Below are 19,770 nucleotides of genomic sequence, written 5' to 3'. Positions count from 1 at the left end.
TTGATGGCACACTATATTGGAGCCTGTGTGTGTTTTTTGTAGGCCCTCACATTCTTTGCAGGCCCACAATTTGTTTGCCTGTGTGTGTTTTTGGTAGGCTCTCACATTCTTTGCAGCCCACAATTTGTTAGTGGGGCCTGTGTGTGTTTTTGGTAGGGCTCTCAAGTTCTTTGCAGGCCCACAATTTGTTAGTGGAACCTGTGTGTGTTTTTTGTAGGCCCTCAAATTCTTTGCAGGCCCACAATTTGTTTGTTGCCCTGCGACTTTTCTTCAGGCCCCAGGCACAGTGCCTGCTGTGCCTAGTGCACACACTGTTATAATGACATACCTGCTTGATTCCTGTGCTGCCGAGGTGAGAGTGAGGACGTGACTCTCAGCATTCAGGACGTCAGTCTCAATGACAGGCTGCAGGTTGGCTACCACCATGTCTGAGGTCCGAGCAGCGGAGTGGGCACTGATCCAACCATTCTGACCTTTAAAAAAAACAAGAAGGCAGGGCATGTAAGACTTCTTATACCCAGGAGCATTTGATTCTAATCTGAAGATTCTTCTTCTTTCTGCAGTTTCTTAAAGAACATAATTTATTAGAGGTTTTCCCAACGATTGGTTTGTTTTCAGCATCAGCGCCAGGACATTTGAAATGCCTGACAGGGGAAGGGGGGATTCTGGCTAATTTCGTCACCGTTTTGACAAAGTGACGCATCTGTGCACACAGATGCAAAACCTAGTTTTGAGAAAATTGTGTTTGAAGTTGGTGGATTTTTCAATTTTGCATTTTTGTGTACATTTCTCCCCCAGATTTGAAAAATATATAACTGAGACAACAGCCCAGGAGTTAAATAGCCAAAAACAATTCTCTCTGTTCATAAAATCGTGTTTAATCAGAAGATATTAATTACTAAAGATATCCCGTCACTTCGTCAAAACAGAAAATCTACTTCTTCACAAAAACGAGGCATATGTTTGTACACAGCGTGCGCATATATACAATGTATACATTTTAGAATGCAGATGTGTCACTTCGTCAAAACGCAAATCATGGAGGCTTCATATTTCTAAATATAGAACACGTGTAAAATCAATGAGACTAAGTGACAAATAGAGATTCGGCACTTCGTCAAAATGAAAAACTTAGTGTGTAGCACTTTCAAAACTTTGTGTAATTAGCGTAATTAACAAACGATTGAATGTTGTGTCTCAAAATTTGGTAATCGTGTAGAAGAAATCATAAAATGCTAGAATATCCAAAAATATCAGATTTCAGAAAATCTCAGTTTTGGACGGATGCGTCACTTCGTCAAAACAGGGACGATTTTAGGTACCTGTTTGGTTTCAAGAACATCAAATCCCATTATATGCAGCCCAAGTTGAGAGTGTTTTCATAGAGCTGAGATATCAAAGTGGTAATAAGCAAATTTATCAGATGGATTATCACATGTATATTGTTTTAGTTCATAACTTAATCTAACTAAGGCAAGCGATTCAGAATTCCAAATTTTCTATTGTGCCAGGATTAAGCAGAAAATGGAGATGAAGCCAATATTTTTGGGGAAAACCCTAGCCTACCAGTGATTGATAATCAACAAGCTAAGTTGATTGCATGTCTCTGATGTTGAATCGTTAACCTTGCTGAACAATGATTGCTGTTTGTTTCTGTCAAAGGGCCACAAGCAATAAAACCATTTTTTATAAAATATCCACCTCTAACCTTTTTGATCAATGCTGGGGTCCACTGGCACCCCACTTGCACCATCAGCAGCTCCCCGTCTGATGATGTCTGTATCTGCAAAGGCTTGGTTTCCATCAGAGATGTCGGCTCTACTGAGCGTAAGCGTGGTTTCAATTTGCTGAAGAATTGACTGGGATTGCGATAGCAGCAGGCTGGAATAATTCAACTGAGTCTGTGTAGATAGTGTATGGGGAACAATTAGAGATAGAAAGTTGCTGGCAACAAAACTTGGCATACCAACAACAAACTATTGACAAATTGGTAAACAAAAAATGAAATTTGCACCACTGGTATAGTAACTATGGCGGCTGAGCATTTCTGAAAGTGGAGGGGCACAAGACATACATTTCTGAAGTGGGGTAACGAAAAAGTAGGCGAGCGAAGAAAACATTTTCAAGAAGTTGGGAAGCAAATGTCCCCTTGATCCCACTTCTGCCACCTATGACTGGCTGTGAATGCATCATCTGATAGTTGCTTTGGTTGTAGGGAATGACAAACTAAAGAGACATTTGAAGTCATTCTTTGTATGAATTAAAATTGCAAAATATAAGCTTTTTGATACACTAACCAAACCAAGTTCATACCAAATTTTATGGCCAACGGACATTTCATTATGCAGCACCAGAAGAATGGAATAAATTACTTCACCAAATAAAGATCAGCCTGACCTTGGAAAATTCACAACTTAAGACACACTTTTTTAATGCTTTCAGAAGCGCATAGAGACATTTCGTATGTATATTGCGCTATATAAGAATTGTTTATTATTATTATTTTTAACCTATATTGATTTTTACATTCTACATTACGATAACATGTACTTGAATTGCTAACTTGTGTGATTTTAAATCCATTGTATGTTACAGTGACAAGCATGTTGATGATAGGTGGTTTGAGTTTGAATGTGCCATGAGCAAGACAGAGAAATCAAACAACTATGTCAAGAAATCTCACCTCGGTTTGATTAATGACGGACCCAATTTGTCGGAGCGTATCTTCGATATCGTCTAATAATGTGTGGGTGTCAGTCACTATCTGCATAGTGGCTAGGAACTCTGACTCTGCTGAGGTAACAGTGGCACTTAAGTCATTGCTGGCTGATGACTGCAAAAAAGAATCAATCATTTCAGAGAAACTTTAAAAAAAAAACTTGTATTGAGTTGAGCTACCTTCAGCTCTACGAACAAGGTTTTTGTAGAAACAATAGGGTTTCCTATTTGTAATATAGGTACTCTGTAGCATTTGCACTGACAATATGGCAAATGATTGAAAGTTTTAAGTACCCTAACTCCAACAACATAAATGAACTTCAATTTGTTTAATGTACTTGGACTTCAACGAAGTAAAAATACATTGGAGAAGGTCAAAATCCATCATGAAAATAAAACAGTGCATATATACATGTGATGCAATCATGGTCACTTATACGCAGGCAGTGCAAACTGTACATGTTCATGGTTCCTCATGGGGTAGAAAACACAATAGAACAACAGACCCATAAGGAAGTCTTTAGAAATCTATCTGCCCCATAAGGGAAACACTATGGAGTTCGAGATTTCAATAGTAACAAAGGAAAACAAAAGAAGGGAAACAAGGTCTTCCCCACAAGTACACGTATGTACGGCTGTGTACACAGACATGTGTGAAATTTTGAGTTGGGAAGATGTACATTTTATTTACCAAGTTTTGCCGGTTCAACAGTTATGAAATGATGTGACCGGCAAAAGCTGAAATGAAAATGAAGCAATGCCTACCTGTGATGTGATCGTGGTCAGCAATGCCTCAGCATCTCGTGATGCGTTCTGGCTTCTCATCAGCTCCGCCCTGATCAGCCTCTCCTGTTCATCAAAGGACACCACCGTCAACCCATCCAGCTTGCCCTGGGCCATGGCAGGCAGCAAGGTGGCCGAGGTGTTCCACACACCCAAGGTACCTACATGACTTCGAGCCGTTTGGTTGGCCTGACGGACTCCCTCCAGGACAGACTCGGCCTGGGCTTGCAGAGCTTGGACGCGCTCCAGCTGGATAGTGGCATTGTTGAGGAGCATCTGTGAGTCCTCCATGGCTTGGCCCACCTGTTTTGTATCCAAATATAGTAAAACTTATTTATTACACCTTATATATTCTGTGAGCTCAATGCACTTCTCTCAATGTTCCAAAGCCTCAGGGAAGTAAAAGTGGCTATTCCGGATGCAAAGTCTCCGGTTTCTGGTATGGAGCTTGCCCAAAAAGTGGTGCGGTGACGCGGCTTACCTGATATTCTTGCTTCAAATGTCGGCTGATGACTGCAAATGGTGCCCGACTAAACTTAGTGCAAATATATGAGAGTCCAGATAGGCCACATAAAGCTTATTCTCGACCATAACCCCATCTAAATATACGTTAAAATTGTGCAGCAGCAGGATTCCAGTCAAACCAGTGAGTTTGGCGGTTTTGAGACATCATCTTTCATTGAAAAAAAAACTTTTTCATTTTGCTGACGCTCATGGCTACGGCGACGCGCGCGCATACCAGAAACCGGAGACTTTTTTTTTTTGGCCTTAAACCTGAGCTCACAACTGGTGAGTAGTAGTAGGGAACTAACAACCACAATTTAGCTCCTAGATATCAAGTGAGCTATTGCCGTCTGCGAGTTAGCCACGCCCATTAGACAACCACATGGAATTTCGTACGTTCAGTTTTGTTTGTCTCACAAACAATAGGTTAGTTAACCTAACCCTGCCAGACGCAACACAGTGCATCAGGTGGAAAAGTCTGGTGCACTTTGATGCATTCAGCTACCATATATCACCTGTGCATTAATGGCCAGTTCTGAAACAATGAAAGCTAGTCCCACTGAACAATGCCTCTGTTGTATCCTGCTGTGTTGGATGACCAAAGACTCTGAGGCAGTTTGGCCTTGAGACTTTTGGCCTGAGTGATCTATCTGCACTGGGCAGGCTTGTCATTATTTTAGATAGGTGTTGCATGTTGGTGCATTCGGCAGGGTTTCTAGCCAAAATTCCTTGGAAGGTTAGGGTTAACAGTGCATCCCAAAGTGATCCTGTTTTTTTTGGGTACAATAGAGAGGTTTCGCAAATGAACGGATACAGTTAGCACGTCAGATGGGTCATCGGTTTGCCTGTGGTCTTGGGACGTCAAATGTACCCAACTGGCTATCGGCAATGCGTGTACACTGCAAGGATATATTGCTCGCCACCCATCAATTTCCATCCTCATATGTGCTAGATTATTTAATCATATATGATTTGATTTAATAGAGGATGATGAATGTGCCTTTTATCTTTGTCTTCGATGCTGCCATTTTGGTAAACAGTTCTCATAACTATTATATGCCTATGCCAACACAATGCAAAACAACGGAATGCTCGATAAAAACAGGCACAGATAACTATGCGTACACATATCTGTTCGGATGCAAAACTTCTCTGTTACCAAAGCTGTAATGATCGACAAATAAAACCGGATGCAAGAATTTCACAGGAGAGTTTAATAAAGATTCCACTCTTCAACTCTGTTTTGGTTGGAAAATTTACACAACTCACCATCAGGACAAGGCCGTCCACCTTTGCCACAAACTCTTGCTCATCGATGCCTTGGATCTGACCCCTCAGCCCGGCAAAGCTGGCCAGGGTGGCGTTGAGCTGGGTCACGGTCTGAGTGACCTGGGGTCGTAGGACCACCAGCTCCGAGTCCCGCTGTTGGAGGTCATTCAGGAGGCTTGCCTGTTCCCACAGGAGCGTCCAGAGGGCACTGAGGTCCACAGTGGAGTTCTGGAGTGTGTCCACGCACTGATCACATCCTGACCATAAAAAAGGTGGTAGATTTACGTTTTAAGTTTAATATACCTAAGGCCCAAAAAAAAATATATTCGGTCTCTGGTCAGACCAAAGTTCTGGAATTGACGCGGCAACGCGGCTTTTTTTTTTTTTTTTTTGCTTTTTTTTTTTTCCTTCAAGCTTGAATTGTACAGACAAGGTGGGGTACTATTTTGCTTTTTTGGTGTCCTCATGTACATTAGTGTCCTCCATAATTTGCCTTGGTGCTTTCGATCATTTGCCTTGGTGCAATTTCCCATTCCTTAGTGCTCTTTGGTTAAACAAATTGAGGAGGTGCGGAAATAGAGGGCGCTGTTGGAGCTACCGCGGAACATTTTGGAAAAAAAAAAGATCGACGCGCACGATTAAAATCGACGCGCGCGCTGACCAGAAACCAACTTATTTTTTTTGTTGGCCTAATAGCCAGTTCATATCATCATGCCTATCACAAGCAATAATAAGTTTTATGAAAGGGTTCCTGGTTTTCAAAGTAATTTTTCAAAATCTGTAGATGGTTAAGAAACTCAGGAAATTCTCAAAAAAGGTTAAGGTCCAATAAACCTGTTAGTCCATGTACCGCCCTAAGGAGCCCTGCCCTGCCCCATCCTAACCCAGCACCACATTACTTTGTGGATTCACCAGGGAATAAATACAATGTAATACAATGTAGCACATGTGTTAAGTGGGTAAGGTTCTACATGGAGTACTTACTGCTGCATCCTGTGTCAGTGAAGTTGACGTACGTCGGCAGACACTGGTCACAACGACGTGGGCCCACGCCCACTTTACACGGACACTGACCAGTGATGACATCACAAAAGGCTAGGGCCCCGCCCTCTGAGCCGATGACATCGCAATCACAGGCTGTGAATTGTGAAATCGAGTGTACATAATGGTTATTATAGAGTAACATAATTGAAACGTTTACATTTAAATAAGGAATTGACCATTCTGCGTGTGTTTTGTTTCAAGAGCATTGCTCACATTTATAAAAATATGTCAGTGAAGGGCAAAACCCAATATTGAATCTATATCATCCCGACACATATTCCATCTTACAAAAAGTTGTTGCAATTTATTGCTTTTAAGTCCTGGTCCAAATTTCAACCGCAGAATTCTGAACTAAGGGTCACCATTCCTTTCCAAATAGCACTAGCAAATAAATTCTGCGCTAATCCTGTAAGCACAGAATCCTTACGTACAGGATGCACATTATGCTGCAAGTGCAAATTCCATGCTAACCCACGAAATGCACTAAACACTTTTTTTCTGATTTTGCCATGAAATTAGCCGAGGTTTTGCATGTTTAAAAAGAATGTGTTGGTTTGATCATATATCAGTTCACTTTTACTACTGATATGTCACACTACAATTGTACATATCGATGGTGTTTTCACAAAGTGACAAAAAACTCAATATCCTGCAAAAAAGGTGATCCCGAGATAATCGCATTTGGATTGTTGATCCTTTTTTTCAAAACACATGTTCGACAAGTTTGTTGTTATAGATTTTGGTAATTTTGGCATTGTCAAGTTATGTAGGCTTTGTTCTTTGCTTATTCAAAGTTGTTTGTTAAAAGTCTCTCTTAATTAAACAGTGATTCATTAATAAAAATAGTTTACACTTCGTGAAAACAGCAACATGCAGAGGCCACTATTATTTTTGCCATTTCCTTCTACACACTCTTTATCACTTCCTGAAAACATACAATGTTGCGAGAATTGCTACATTATCACGTGCAGAGTGTGTGCATCTGTTCTTGATCAACATCGTTCGGGGGCGCGCGTCCGCTCCCATCTTAACACGTGCAGATAACACACCTCTTGCCCTGCTTACGAGGTGAGTTTTTGTCACTTCGTGAAAACAAATAAACACAGAGTTCAGGCTTTTTGTCAAATGTTTGTTTATGATAATTACAAAAGTAAACAATATTTCGCTTTGAAACTTGGTGAAATTGTTCTTGTTGTCAAGTGCAACAAAATGGCCAGCAAAACTCAACATTGAAAAATTATCGATTTTCCAAGTTTTTTTCACTTCCTGAAAACACAAACGATATGTATGGAGTTCAGCTTACCTGTGCATGGCTGCTGAGGCAACCCAAAATAACCCAGCTGGCACTGGTCACATTTCTCCCCAACAACATTACCCTGGCAGGAGCAGACCCCATCCTCACCACACTGCAGGCTGCTCGAGCCAAACTCATTGCATTGGCATGCCTGGCAGCCCTCGGATGAGAAGTTGTAGAAGTTGGGCAGGCAGACGTCGCAGCGTCGATTACCGACACCGGGGAGGCAGGGGCACTGGCCTGTGGAGTGGTGGCAGGGGTCGCTAGTGGAACCCGCAGAGTCACAGTTGCAATCTGAAAGGGAAAAAACAGGAGAAAATAATGTAAATTTCTTCATGGGACGGTTCACATTTCCTGACATCTTGAAGAAAAAAAAGGTTCAATTTCAAATTTGTGGTAAGAACACTTGCCACGGCCTCGCGGATTTACCTTCAGGAAACGACCCTTAGATTACCCACATTCAAATTCAATTTTCGATTTGCAGAAGTCACACACGTAGAAGTGAACTGCTAGTAATGAACAATTGATTAAAGTTGGTTAGTGCCTAATCAAGGTTAATTTGAGATTGCTTATTCAATTTAGAATTTTTAGATAAACGTTATCATTGTAACAATAAATTCTCTATGTCCAAGATGTTAATGCATGGCCTTTTGAAGTATCTCGGGTACTTCTTTGGATTACTAGATATTCCAATTTCTGACGTCAGTTAGACAACACCGAAGTGGTTTTAGGCTCCCTCAAAGTCTGCCAGGTTTACACAAGGCCAATTCAGGACTTGCCAAAATCCACATGTGCCATCTCAGTAAATGGCTTCAACTTGTGGTCAATGGATTTATCCATCCTGGTTGGTATATGAAGTCATTTCAACTTAATCATGTGCCACTGCACAACGAGTACCATTAGAACCATCAGAACCAGAAGTAGTACAAAGTGGCGTGTTTAGCCAACGGGCGCTTAGTGGTACATGCACGTGTGTGTGATGCAGTCACTTACAAACCGTATATGTGCATGGAAGCAGAAGTACCTCTTGGACTCAGTTTGAGGATAAAGATCTCATCATATCAACTGATCAATATCTAGCAAAAAACTGTTTTTGATTAACTGCTGCAGACACAAGGCAAGTCAATTGTCAAAATCACCGTATAATTTTCACAAACCTTGGCAGTTGCGCACAGAGGCATTTCCAAAGGTGAAATCCTGACACCTCTCGCAGTTGAACCCCGTCGTTCGTGACCCACAGGCCAAACACTGGCCAGTGGCTGTGTTGCACTCCTCCGTGTTGCCATTACAGAAACAAGGCATGCAGAAGCCATTCGGAAGATTCGGCTGACCAAAGTGGAAAGCATCACAGCTGTTCAAAGGACGCAACCAGAGATGTGGTAAAGTTAACACAGGTCATCGGAGTTAATCGCAGATAGGGGCAATGACATTCAAGTGACCTTTATATCTCTTTACATGTACAATCATGGACAGGCCTTGCCAGCAGATATTGACAATCCTAATGTAGTAAATCCCACGATGGGGGACAACTTGGTGTTGTCAGCTTGCGCTGAATCAACGGTGTGGGATGTGAATCCCGGGTCAGGGAGCAGTAGGCCTTGTCCAAAAAATATAACACGCCAACTCTTGGTTGTAACTTGCTGTCTCGGTTTTATTGTTTGTTGACTACGAAAAGAAAACCCCCAACACTAGGCTTGAGCCTTCAGTAAAACAGGACCCTGGCTGTACTACATGTATGTGATCATGGAGGAATGTCTCTGAGCTAGTGGTCGTGAGCCCTTTTCCTCACGCCATTCTAGGGACGCTGAAAGAGGCCGTATTACTTAACAACTTATTTACCATGGGCCATTTCCATGCGAGTAAATCTGCATTATCCCTTGATTTCAACTAAGTCTTCTAACAAAATTGTTGTCTTAACTCAATTCACATAGGGTTATCACCAAAAGATGAATTATACATCAGATAAGGGTTACAAACATAGGATGATCCAGAACTAGTTCTTGTTTGGCGGAAGGCGACTACCGCACCCGAGGTGATGTGCGCGCTGTAAACAATTGCCTTAAAGCAGCAGTTTAGATCTCAGTTTAAAGGTACTACATGTATATTCATAATCCATTTCCCCACACTAATGACCATATTGGTATTAATTAACAAATAGTGGCTGATCCAAATTTTCGAAAGAGGGTGGTTGAGGTGTTCAAACCAACACAGAGACCAAAGGCCTTTACCCTCCTGCTGTTTGAACAGTCACAGACAGTCAAAAATTCAATCCTCTTAGCTACCCCTGCCACGCCTTTTACACAGGCTAGTCAATAACAGTCAGATCATATCTCAAATATTTAAATGTACCACACAGGGAAACTGATAAGGTGAATTAAAACAATTGAAAAGTTGAGCAAACAATTGACTAGAGCGGGGTTTGAACCTGCAACCTCCGGATAACCGTTCCGGTGCTCTACCAACTGAGCTATCCAGCCCTGTGTTGGTGGCTCCTCAATTAGTCAATATCTTTGTCCAAGGGATGCTATTCAGAAGCCATAAACCAGTATGCCACACAGCCAGGGATCACACCCAAAGTCATGATACAGACCTGGGAAATAGCAAACGGGGATCACTCGGAGAGGATACAGCTTTTTTGTTACAAATTTTCACATGAATCACACAGGGAAACCGACTAAGTGAATGAAATCTATCTTAGAGGAAATGATGATTCTTACTTGTTACACAGTGGTCCTAGATGACCAGGGTTGCATGCTGAGCATGTGACATTGCCATTAATCACTGAGCACGAGGTAGTCTGAGCCTGGGGTGGGCTGCAAGGACACATGGAACAGTCATTGGCTGTACCATTGGTAGCATCGCCATAGAAACCATCAGCACAACTCTCACAGTTAAAACCTGTGAAACGGTGTGGAAAAAAAAAATGCCATGAGAAGTAACTAAGGAGTGAATTTGTCCAAATTGAGTTTCTTTTGTTTAAATTTAAAGTCAAATTTTTCAAACCCTTTACCATTATGCTGCCCCATCATAACGAAAAACTTAATAGAACACTGCAAGAATTGGCAAACTTAACTGCCTTTCTCATAAGCTGTTAAATATTGCAGTGTAATATCCAGACATTTAAACTATTTTAAAGAGGTTGTGGAATGCTGAAAGTCGTTTTGTTTTTTATATTTTTTTATTGTAGAGTAGACCCATATATATCATAATGACAAAGTCCCATTCTTTTGTAATGTGCGTTTATATGTTTATAAAACTGAAGTTCATCGAGTTATTTGTTGGTCGGCGAGCGCATAATTGAAATCAACAGTAGTCGAGTTCTTCGTAAAATGAGAAAAATTGTGACGTAATAAACAGGACTCGTTTATACTACGCTACATCGGGAGTCCTGTTTATTACGTCACGATTTACTATGTTTTGTTTGCCGCCCGCAACGACGACTTTTACCCAAATTGCACGTTCAGGTCGAAACAGGACCTGAAAAACAGCTCTCAAAAGTACCTTTTGTACTCATTTCATGACAGACACAATAGTCGTTTTTATTTCATCACACCTTAGGCTACATATACCCGAAAAATGACGGAAATGTGTCCGAGCATTCCACAACCTCTTTATAGATTTAAACAGACAAATAATTCCCCCACAAAGAAATTACATGAATTATGAATGTCTCACCCATGGTATTATGACTACACTCCATACACTCGCCAGTCAGAGGGTCACATGACCCGCTGTGTCCATTACAATTGCACGCCACGCACTGTCCAAAGAACGGATGGCCGGTCACATTGAATCGACGGTAACCAGCAGCACAATCCTTAATCAGGTAAAAAGGTATAGAACTTAGAATGGAAATAAATTTAAATGAATAAAAAAGCACTGACAATTAAGTTCACCCAGCATATTGAAAGTGTTTTCATGAAGTGACAAAAACCTCTATATCCTGCAGAAGGGTCATCCCTTCTGAGATAATCGTATTTGAAGTAATACTGTTTTCAAAACACATTTTGGACAAGTTTGTAGATACAGATTAGGGACATTTTTACACTGTCAAGTAACGCATGCTTTGATTCTTTGCTATTAAATGCAAAGTTGTTTGTTAAAAGTCTCTCTTCATTAATAAAACTCATTAATAAAGTCTGTCTTCATTAATAAAACTCATTAATAAAGTCCCTCTTCATCAATAAAAACTCATTAATTAAGTCTCTCTTCATTAATAAAAACTCATTAATAAAGTCTCTCTTCATTAAAAAAAACTCAGTTACACTTCGTGAAAACAGAAATACGCTGATGCCTCCACTTTTTCCCATTACTTCGTACACAGTCCGTAGTCTCTTTGTGAAAACATAAAAAAGTTGTGAGAAATTGTTATTTTTATGCATCATACGACACGCGAATGTTCTTTTTCAACATCGTTCGCGAGCGTGCGTCCACCACCCCCATCCCGACAATGTATGATCCCTCTGGCCCTGCTAGTGACATGACTTTTTGTCACTTCGTAAACACAAAAGAAACAAGGAGTTCAAGCTTTTTGTCAAATGTTTGTTTATGATAATTAAAAATTTAAACAAAAGTTCGTTTTGAAACTTGATCAAATTGTTCTTTGTGTCAAGTGTAATAAAATGGCCAGCAAAACTCAAAATCAAAAATTATCTATTTTCCAGCTTTTTTGTTGCTTCATGAAAACACCGACAACATCAATTTACAAGTTAAACTGTACACAACCAATTCGGTAAATGCTGGTTCATAATTGATGTGAGTCAAAAACGCAACTTTGTGATGATGTCACACCTAATAATATTAGCACTGCCAGTTTGCAAAAGTTTTAAACCTTTTAACGCTGATGAATTGTACCTAACACTTCATATATCTGAAACTTTGCTGTTGAATTACTACCAGATCTGAGCTCTTTATCAAATTGTTTCGTAAACTTTTAGGAGAAAGAACAAGATCAATTACTTGGAATTCCGTCTACTAAATTTTGCCAACTGCTTTTTTTCCCTTCAAAATATATCAGAAAAAAGAGAAGGTCTTAATCACTTACAAGGATTTCATGAGGCAGCCATTTTTGTCGTGTTCCCTGAATGTATTTCATAAATTGTTAACTGTTGAATGCGATAGCGCCACACTATTTATGCAGCCTTATTTTACTTTCATTTTTTTTTAATCTGGCTTAAAACATTAGCGAATATTTAATTACAAATTAAAGATTATTCATTGAAGCAGACTTGAATGATTTAGTAATGTACTTGCTTTCATTTCTCTTCGCAAGTTCCAAAAATGAAGATTTTTCCTCACTTTCAATTCAACATGGCCGACTTGTGAATAAGGCCCATTCTAATTTTTTTAATTGTTATTACTATTCAACAAATGGCACTTCTTGTTTGCTTGTTTGCTTGCTTACGAAAGCAGGGACTAGTTGAAGTATTGTTCTTACCTCACATGAATAGCCAGTATACCCATCCCCACAGCTGCACTGCTCTACGGAGAGCGCCCTCATTGCCAACGGGTCGTACAGGGGAGACTCTGGACCCGTTGCTTCAAAGTAGGACACTTCACCAATACTGTAATGACATGAAAAACAAAGTTAAGTAAGATTTGAGGCTTTGCATGGTGGAGATACTAAATAATGAAAGGTTTGCGGAAACACCATGTGCGAATAATTTCTCAACTAAGAGAATGGTTCTGAAAAGAACCAGAGGTATAAACTCGACATTCCGGTCAGTATGCTCTGACCGTCTTCAGGAGACTGAAGACGGTCAGAGCATCTCCTGAAGACGGTCAGAGCATACTGACCGGAACGTCGAGTTTATACCTCTGGTTCTTTTCAGAACCATTCTCTTAGTTGAGAAATTATTCGCACATGGTGTTTCCGCAAACCTTTCATTATTTAAAAACAAAGGTGTTTATTGAGATCAGCTCCCAGACCATCAAGTTTGTAACGGTAGCGATCGAAAATGAGGCTGCTCGAGGCACCCTACTTAAACCTCCACAACAGATGAATTATTATATATGCATACAGTGGGAGTGATTTCCCACAGAAATTTGCCACTTTTTGATTAGGAAGATGAATATGTATGAGGTACAATTAACAAAACATGATTTATTTAAGGAAAGTAGTGTGAGATTACCGGTCTTGATTAGGAAGATGAATATGTATGAGGTACAATTACCAAAACATGATTTATTTAAGGAAAGTAGTGTGAGATAACCAGTCTTGAGGCGATGGCTGATTTTAGTTACCCCCGGCCACAGGTGCACCACAAAGTGCACATATCGTCTATGGACTTTGTCCACACGATACATTACTTTGTGGTACAGCAGAGGATTTGTACACTAAAAGCAACAGGTAAGTGACAGTACAGGGCCTGTTCCACAATCAAGCCTACCTGGACTGGTGGGTCACGACAGTAAGCGAGGCCGATACCAGAATCCCATCCACAGCACTCAGGGTCTGCACGAACTCTGACCGGTTCACAAGTGCACTGGTGCCCTCATGTAGAAACTCGGTCTCTGCAATCTGGATGGAAAACGCTTGCAAATCATCCAAAGGCACAGTTCGCAGACTGTGCACGTACGTATTCCCAAGGCCCTGTGGAGAGACAAAAAAATGATTGCTTACTTTCACTTCTAATGCAGATATCGAGGGTCAAATTTCCTTTAGATTCTAAAGCCTGCTTTGCCGACATAACCCCGACCACTTTGAGTTTGCCTTGTTAAAGCTTGAATCCTTTTAGCACAGGGAACTAAGTTTGGTACAAACATACAAGCTGACATGTGTTTTCTTCACATGTACAATACAGACTTATGCAAGGAGTTTCATCACAGCTTAACTATCACACCCTCTGATTTACTTCAGTATTTGCCAAAATTAACTTCCCTGCATCTATAAAAAAAAAATTGCACTGCCATCCACCGTCTGCTACAGTAAAACTCGCTTGCAATAACCAGACCAAAACCAAGCCTGTAGTTAGCTCCTTTAGGTTTTCCTAATCCATCCATATCAGGACTACTGCTGACCAGAGATAAGAACTCTGATGGCAAATCCCACAAAAAGAGCAAGGGTTAACAAGCTATTCAGTATTCCTTAAAAAAATTGGCATGAACAAGATGAATGCAACAATCTTCCTCCCAGTATTATTAAGCAAATCTACTTTTCCCCATTCTCTCAACATTTCAACTAAGAATGCATAGCCCCTATATTCTGTAAAGTTCAATTTTAAATCCTTGTGTCTTTTTTGTGTACTTGGTACTTGGTTGGTTCTCCTCCTAAATACTCCGCAAGGGAGTTTTAACAGGAGGCCAGAAACTCCGGGGCAAATTTACCCCTTCTCTTGGCGATACGTGTTACTTGGTTCTTTTACGTGCATTGCATTACACAACACACGGGACCTACAGCTTCACGCCCCATCTGAAGGACAAAGCAAAAGTGCCTTGCTTAAGTCTCCAGACCCCGGCTCGAACCCACATTCTGCTGCCTTTGAAACACCAGAGCATGAGTCCGGTGTGTACATATTGGGTTTTAAAAAAGTCGTCATCATATCTTGTCTGTCCAAGCTTGTACCTTGATATAAATCCTAGCCTCTTTGGCTACAGCAGACTCAGGGGGACCCTGGGCCGAGTACTGCAAGGAGAACCGAAGGCGACTCCCATATACACCCAGAAGATTGCCAGTCAGGGAGGGCAGTACCCAGTAGGCGTCCTGCCCAGCTTGGACTGTCACGGTGATCAGGTCAGTGTCGTTGATGGGTGCTGCAGTGGGCGAAGTGGGGAACACGGCTTGTGTAGAGAGGTCCGAAACCAAGGTCCAATTGGCAAGGAAACTGGCATCTGTTGGTATGGTGTACTACACAATGCACAAAATCAAGTTAACCATTACTACAATGTATTACATTGTATAAACTGATTGAATCCATAAAACCGTACAATGCTCAAGTTAACTCTTTCAGTGCCAAAGTCGTACATGTACGAGGTATATTTGTTAGTTTGACAGTGCCAACCTTGTACATGTACGAGGTAATGTTCGTACTTAAAATCGCCAAACCTCGTACATGTACGAGGTAGAGTAAGCATGTTATCACAAGGGGGCGCTCTCGCTCTTTCTAATAATATCATTTTCATTCAGGTACTACCTGTATGCTTGGGCACTTTAGGGTTAAACTTTTCAAATTTCGCAGGCACTGAAAGAGTTAATTCAAGAGTAGCGCATCAAAAATTTACCTGACTGATCCTATTGTGTGTGCTGTCGCATACTGCAGTGACTCCCATGCAGACACACTCCAGACATCCAGTACGGTGTAAAGGTGAATTATAGAAGCCTCCTGCGACGCACCGATCGCATGTCAAATCCTCCGTTAAATCCTTGTGGGATGAATAAACAAAAGTAAACTTTAACCACTACCGACATACAGTGAAATCCCAATAAGTCAAACCTCAAGGGAAGGGTATTAACAGGTTCAAAATTTGACTTAAGCAGAGTTTTGAGATAAGCAGGGTTGTATATCATTGTTATACTACTGAAGGGAATGGATTCTTTGCTTGACTTAACATTTGTTTTGAGTTATCAGAGTTTGGCTTATCGAGATTTCACTGTATTTCAAGTTACTATTTTTATTTATGTTTGAAATTTTTATAAATTATGCCTCTTTCAGTGAATTTGCCTAAAAGTATTTGCAATATGGCTAAAAAAAACCAAATATCACCCAAGCCAGCTTGTCAATTTTTTCTTGTATGCTCTCAGACAACATGAGAATGAATACAGTTGTTGTAAAATAATGTTTTTTGAAGCAGAAAACAAACTATTATAAATTTATAACTCTCCAACACAAAATACTGTCCGATCCTTCACCAAATTTTGGGGCGCCAAGAAGCCAGCCAACTGGCCACAAACTACTGCAAACTAGAAAAGTGGGAAGGGGGGAGCAACATTTCCCTTTTATTTAATTTTTTTTATTTAATGAATTTATTGGGGGAAGAGAAAACTTTCCACTTTTTCTCCCTTCTAATTAACACTTCACGAACCCATGTAGAGAAAGGGATAAATTGCCTACAGCATCTATTTACAACACAGTCCGCTTTACTCCTTTCTTGGGCCCTCGTTTAATTATAAAAAAATCCACCTTTTTATGAGGGGTGGGGTGAGGGGGAGGGGGGGGGGAGGGGTAGGATATACAAAATCACCTTGCATGGGCACTGGCCAGTTGATTTATCACAGGTGGTCCCCTGGCTACCAGCCAGGTCACACTGGCAGGTGGTGCAGCCGCTAGCGGTCAGTTCCTTGTAGCCGTCCAGACACTGGTCACACCTCATGCCCCCTACCCCCAGCTGACAGGTACACTGACCGTTGGTCTGGTCACATTGGGGGTTGATTGAGCCTAACATGTGACAGTTGCACAGCTGGTGGGGTGAAAACAGTGTCAATGAACGACTACAGAGACTAAAAAAATTATAAAATATTTGATGAAATTTCTGCACAAAAAAACTCAGAAAAAATGATTGGAAATTTATCGTCGGATTGTGGTTGCCTAAAAAAGGGGAGACTTTTTGAGGCTGCATGATGATTTTGGTGAGCCCCAAGAATCACACAAAAAACATAGAAGTGACAATAGGAAAAAAATCCAATTGCTGGCAACTTCAGCAACGGCACCGGCCTCCCCAATCTTCTGCCAAAGATGACATGTTTTGCTAAAAAATTAATTATTAAAATTTGCCTGAGTGACGGAAACACAAAGACTGAAAATGGATGTAAAATTGGACGCCTGTTCATTTCACCGATTCCATCAAATAAATCACCAATGACATTGTCCCATAACCGAGAGCTGAAATTACAAACATCCTTTGTTCAACGTTATTATTTCTGTACACAAAAAAAGTAAGAAATCCAATAACTGAACCAGCCTTGTCTTCTTTCGACACATTCTAGGTGAATTAAACACATCAATATGATAGGCAGTGAGTTACAATTTCTGACAAGTACCTGGCATCCATTAGTGCTGTCCAATCCCCAGGCAAAGATGACACACCGGTCACATCTCTGACCGGCCGTGTTGGGAGGACAATCACACAGTCCCGTGGTCATGTCACAGACTTTGTTATCGCCAAAACAGTTGCAAGCTGAAAAGAAAACAATGAAAGTTTTCACTAAACTCAATTTCAAATTGGTAATCTCAATTCGATATTGTGTTTTGCCCTTCACTGATGTATTGTTTTTATAAACACCACATACTCAGTGTTGTCCCAAGTGATTGTAAGGAAAAGAACTCATTCGGGTGGGACTCGAACCCATGACCTCCTGCCCACCAGTGCAGACATCCCATCACCCGACCACCGAGCACCCTGGTGCCGGCCGCTTGGTCCAAATCTGACACAACAGCAAGCATCGCAACGAACTATTCATAAAAATTTTGCATCAGGGTGATGTAAATTAAATGCCTTGTTCACCTTTTTTTATAAACACCGTATACTCAGTCTTGACAACACTGATAGTGCTGTGTTTATAACAACAAAAATATGTCGGTGAAGGACAAGGCGGAATATTGAATTTACATCACCCCGACGTAAAATTCATCTTATGAATTGGGTTATCTAATTAAATTGATAAAAAAACTGGAAAAAAAAGACTGTCTGTCTCAAAAATACTGAAATGTAAATGATGCTTAATGATGAAAAAACACCCAGCAAATAAGCTGCATTCATCAAACTTATGCAGTTTTGGATAAAAAAAAAAAAATCGATTTTCCCCTCCAGACTGTCCATTTGTGTTCATGCCTGAAAATCCCCAAAATTGTGCCTGAAAATTAACCGAAAACTTCTATTATTGAATTTCTCCTAAAAAAACTCAGAAGAAATGAAAAACTACCATTTCCTGATTTTAATACAACTGTGTGAAAGAATTAATACGTTAAAACAGTCTGTTCTGTCTATGATTTGTTTCCAGTCATCGTCAATTCTTCACTTTTTATATCAATCCCCCTCCTTAAAAACAAAGATGCAGAGTGTGACCAAAGACTGTCTGCTCCATAATTTGCACGAAAGCAAATGCAAATTTCAAAGAAGTTCAATACACCTGCAGCAAATTTTAGGTCTACAATGACATGAGAATTACTTCCATTTGCATCGGAGTAAGAACCAACATTAACTTACGTGTACACCCCGTGCTTCTGAAGGCGTAAAACTCCGGCAGGCACATATCGCACGTCCGGCCCCCTACGCCAGGCTTGCATTGGCACTGCCCACCGTACGGCTCACACTGCAATGAGGCACTACCCATGGGGTTACAATCACACGGCTTGGCACCATCAAAGTAGAACGCAGTCAGACTAAACACACTGGCAAGGCAAAGGGACTCTTGACTAGTGCCAATCCTGCATAAAAAAAAGGTATTAAAAATTAGTTTCTGACTTTTAAGTCTGTTGATTAGGTGCGAGTGTTACTTGGCCATTGTTCTAAAAATATGCAAAATTCGATGGGGGGGGGGGGGGAGGCAGCCCCACTCTGGCGAGCAACTCCCCCCCCCCCCTGTGGTGTGATCTCTGAGCACTACAACCAAATTTTTTTTAGCAGAAATCACCTTTTAAACATAATTTAAACATAAGTTGGGAGTCATTGAATCAGCTTTTCTGAGCTCATAATAGAATCAATTAAAGTAGGCTACAATTTTTATTCGGGAACGAAAAAGTGGGGGGGGGGACCAAACGATATGACCCCCCCCCCCCCACTTTAATAAGTGTGAATTGGTCCCCCCCTCCGTCCCCCTCCAATTGACGCCGATGTACCCAGTGCTTGTGGAAATACCAGAGTATGCTGAAGAGATCAAGGCCAACGGATTACAAATCACAGAGTGCCTCAAACAGACATTGGCTAGTTTATCTTTTTAGCTCAGCACGTAGCTCACGTTGACCGCACGCGGTGAGCTTTTGGCCTCACCGGGGCGAAAGAAATCAAATAGGTTAGATATTGGCCTAACGGCCTTGCGAGACAGAAAACTCAGCAAAAATTGACCGCACATGGGGATATGTTGTGAGCTACGTGCTGAGCAAACGGCCGCGAATTAATTTTTGCTCAGCACGTACATGTATCGTGTGCAGCGGGCTTTATTTTGAGACACCCTGTATATATAACCAATAAGTAACCAATAACCAATCAACAAGGCCTTCTAT

General features: G+C 40.9%; 1 protein-coding gene across 1 annotated transcript in view; it reads right to left on the bottom strand.

Moving 5' to 3' along the window:
• Positions 1-19,770, bottom strand: part of LOC119741145 (laminin subunit alpha-like) — a 62,138-nt gene that overhangs the window by 20,813 nt on the left and 21,555 nt on the right. The window contains exons 13-29 of the mRNA XM_038216843.1: positions 18,755-18,975; positions 17,589-17,725; positions 16,793-17,008; positions 15,833-15,973; positions 15,177-15,458; positions 14,002-14,204; positions 13,050-13,176; positions 11,288-11,429; positions 10,330-10,510; positions 8,770-8,963; positions 7,622-7,906; positions 6,259-6,411; positions 5,275-5,531; positions 3,484-3,804; positions 2,684-2,833; positions 1,709-1,901; positions 329-473 (exon numbers count right to left, since the gene is read on the bottom strand). Coding sequence (XP_038072771.1) covers positions 329-473; positions 1,709-1,901; positions 2,684-2,833; positions 3,484-3,804; positions 5,275-5,531; positions 6,259-6,411; positions 7,622-7,906; positions 8,770-8,963; positions 10,330-10,510; positions 11,288-11,429; positions 13,050-13,176; positions 14,002-14,204; positions 15,177-15,458; positions 15,833-15,973; positions 16,793-17,008; positions 17,589-17,725; positions 18,755-18,975 — 3,348 coding nt within the window. The remainder of the gene's footprint in view (positions 1-328; positions 474-1,708; positions 1,902-2,683; positions 2,834-3,483; positions 3,805-5,274; positions 5,532-6,258; positions 6,412-7,621; positions 7,907-8,769; positions 8,964-10,329; positions 10,511-11,287; positions 11,430-13,049; positions 13,177-14,001; positions 14,205-15,176; positions 15,459-15,832; positions 15,974-16,792; positions 17,009-17,588; positions 17,726-18,754; positions 18,976-19,770) is intronic.

This window comes from Patiria miniata, unplaced genomic scaffold (genome assembly GCF_015706575.1).
Source record: "Patiria miniata isolate m_02_andy unplaced genomic scaffold, ASM1570657v1 HiC_scaffold_5, whole genome shotgun sequence".
Lineage (NCBI taxonomy): Eukaryota > Metazoa > Echinodermata > Asteroidea > Valvatida > Asterinidae > Patiria > Patiria miniata.
This window is presented reverse-complemented; position numbering and strand designations above follow the sequence as displayed.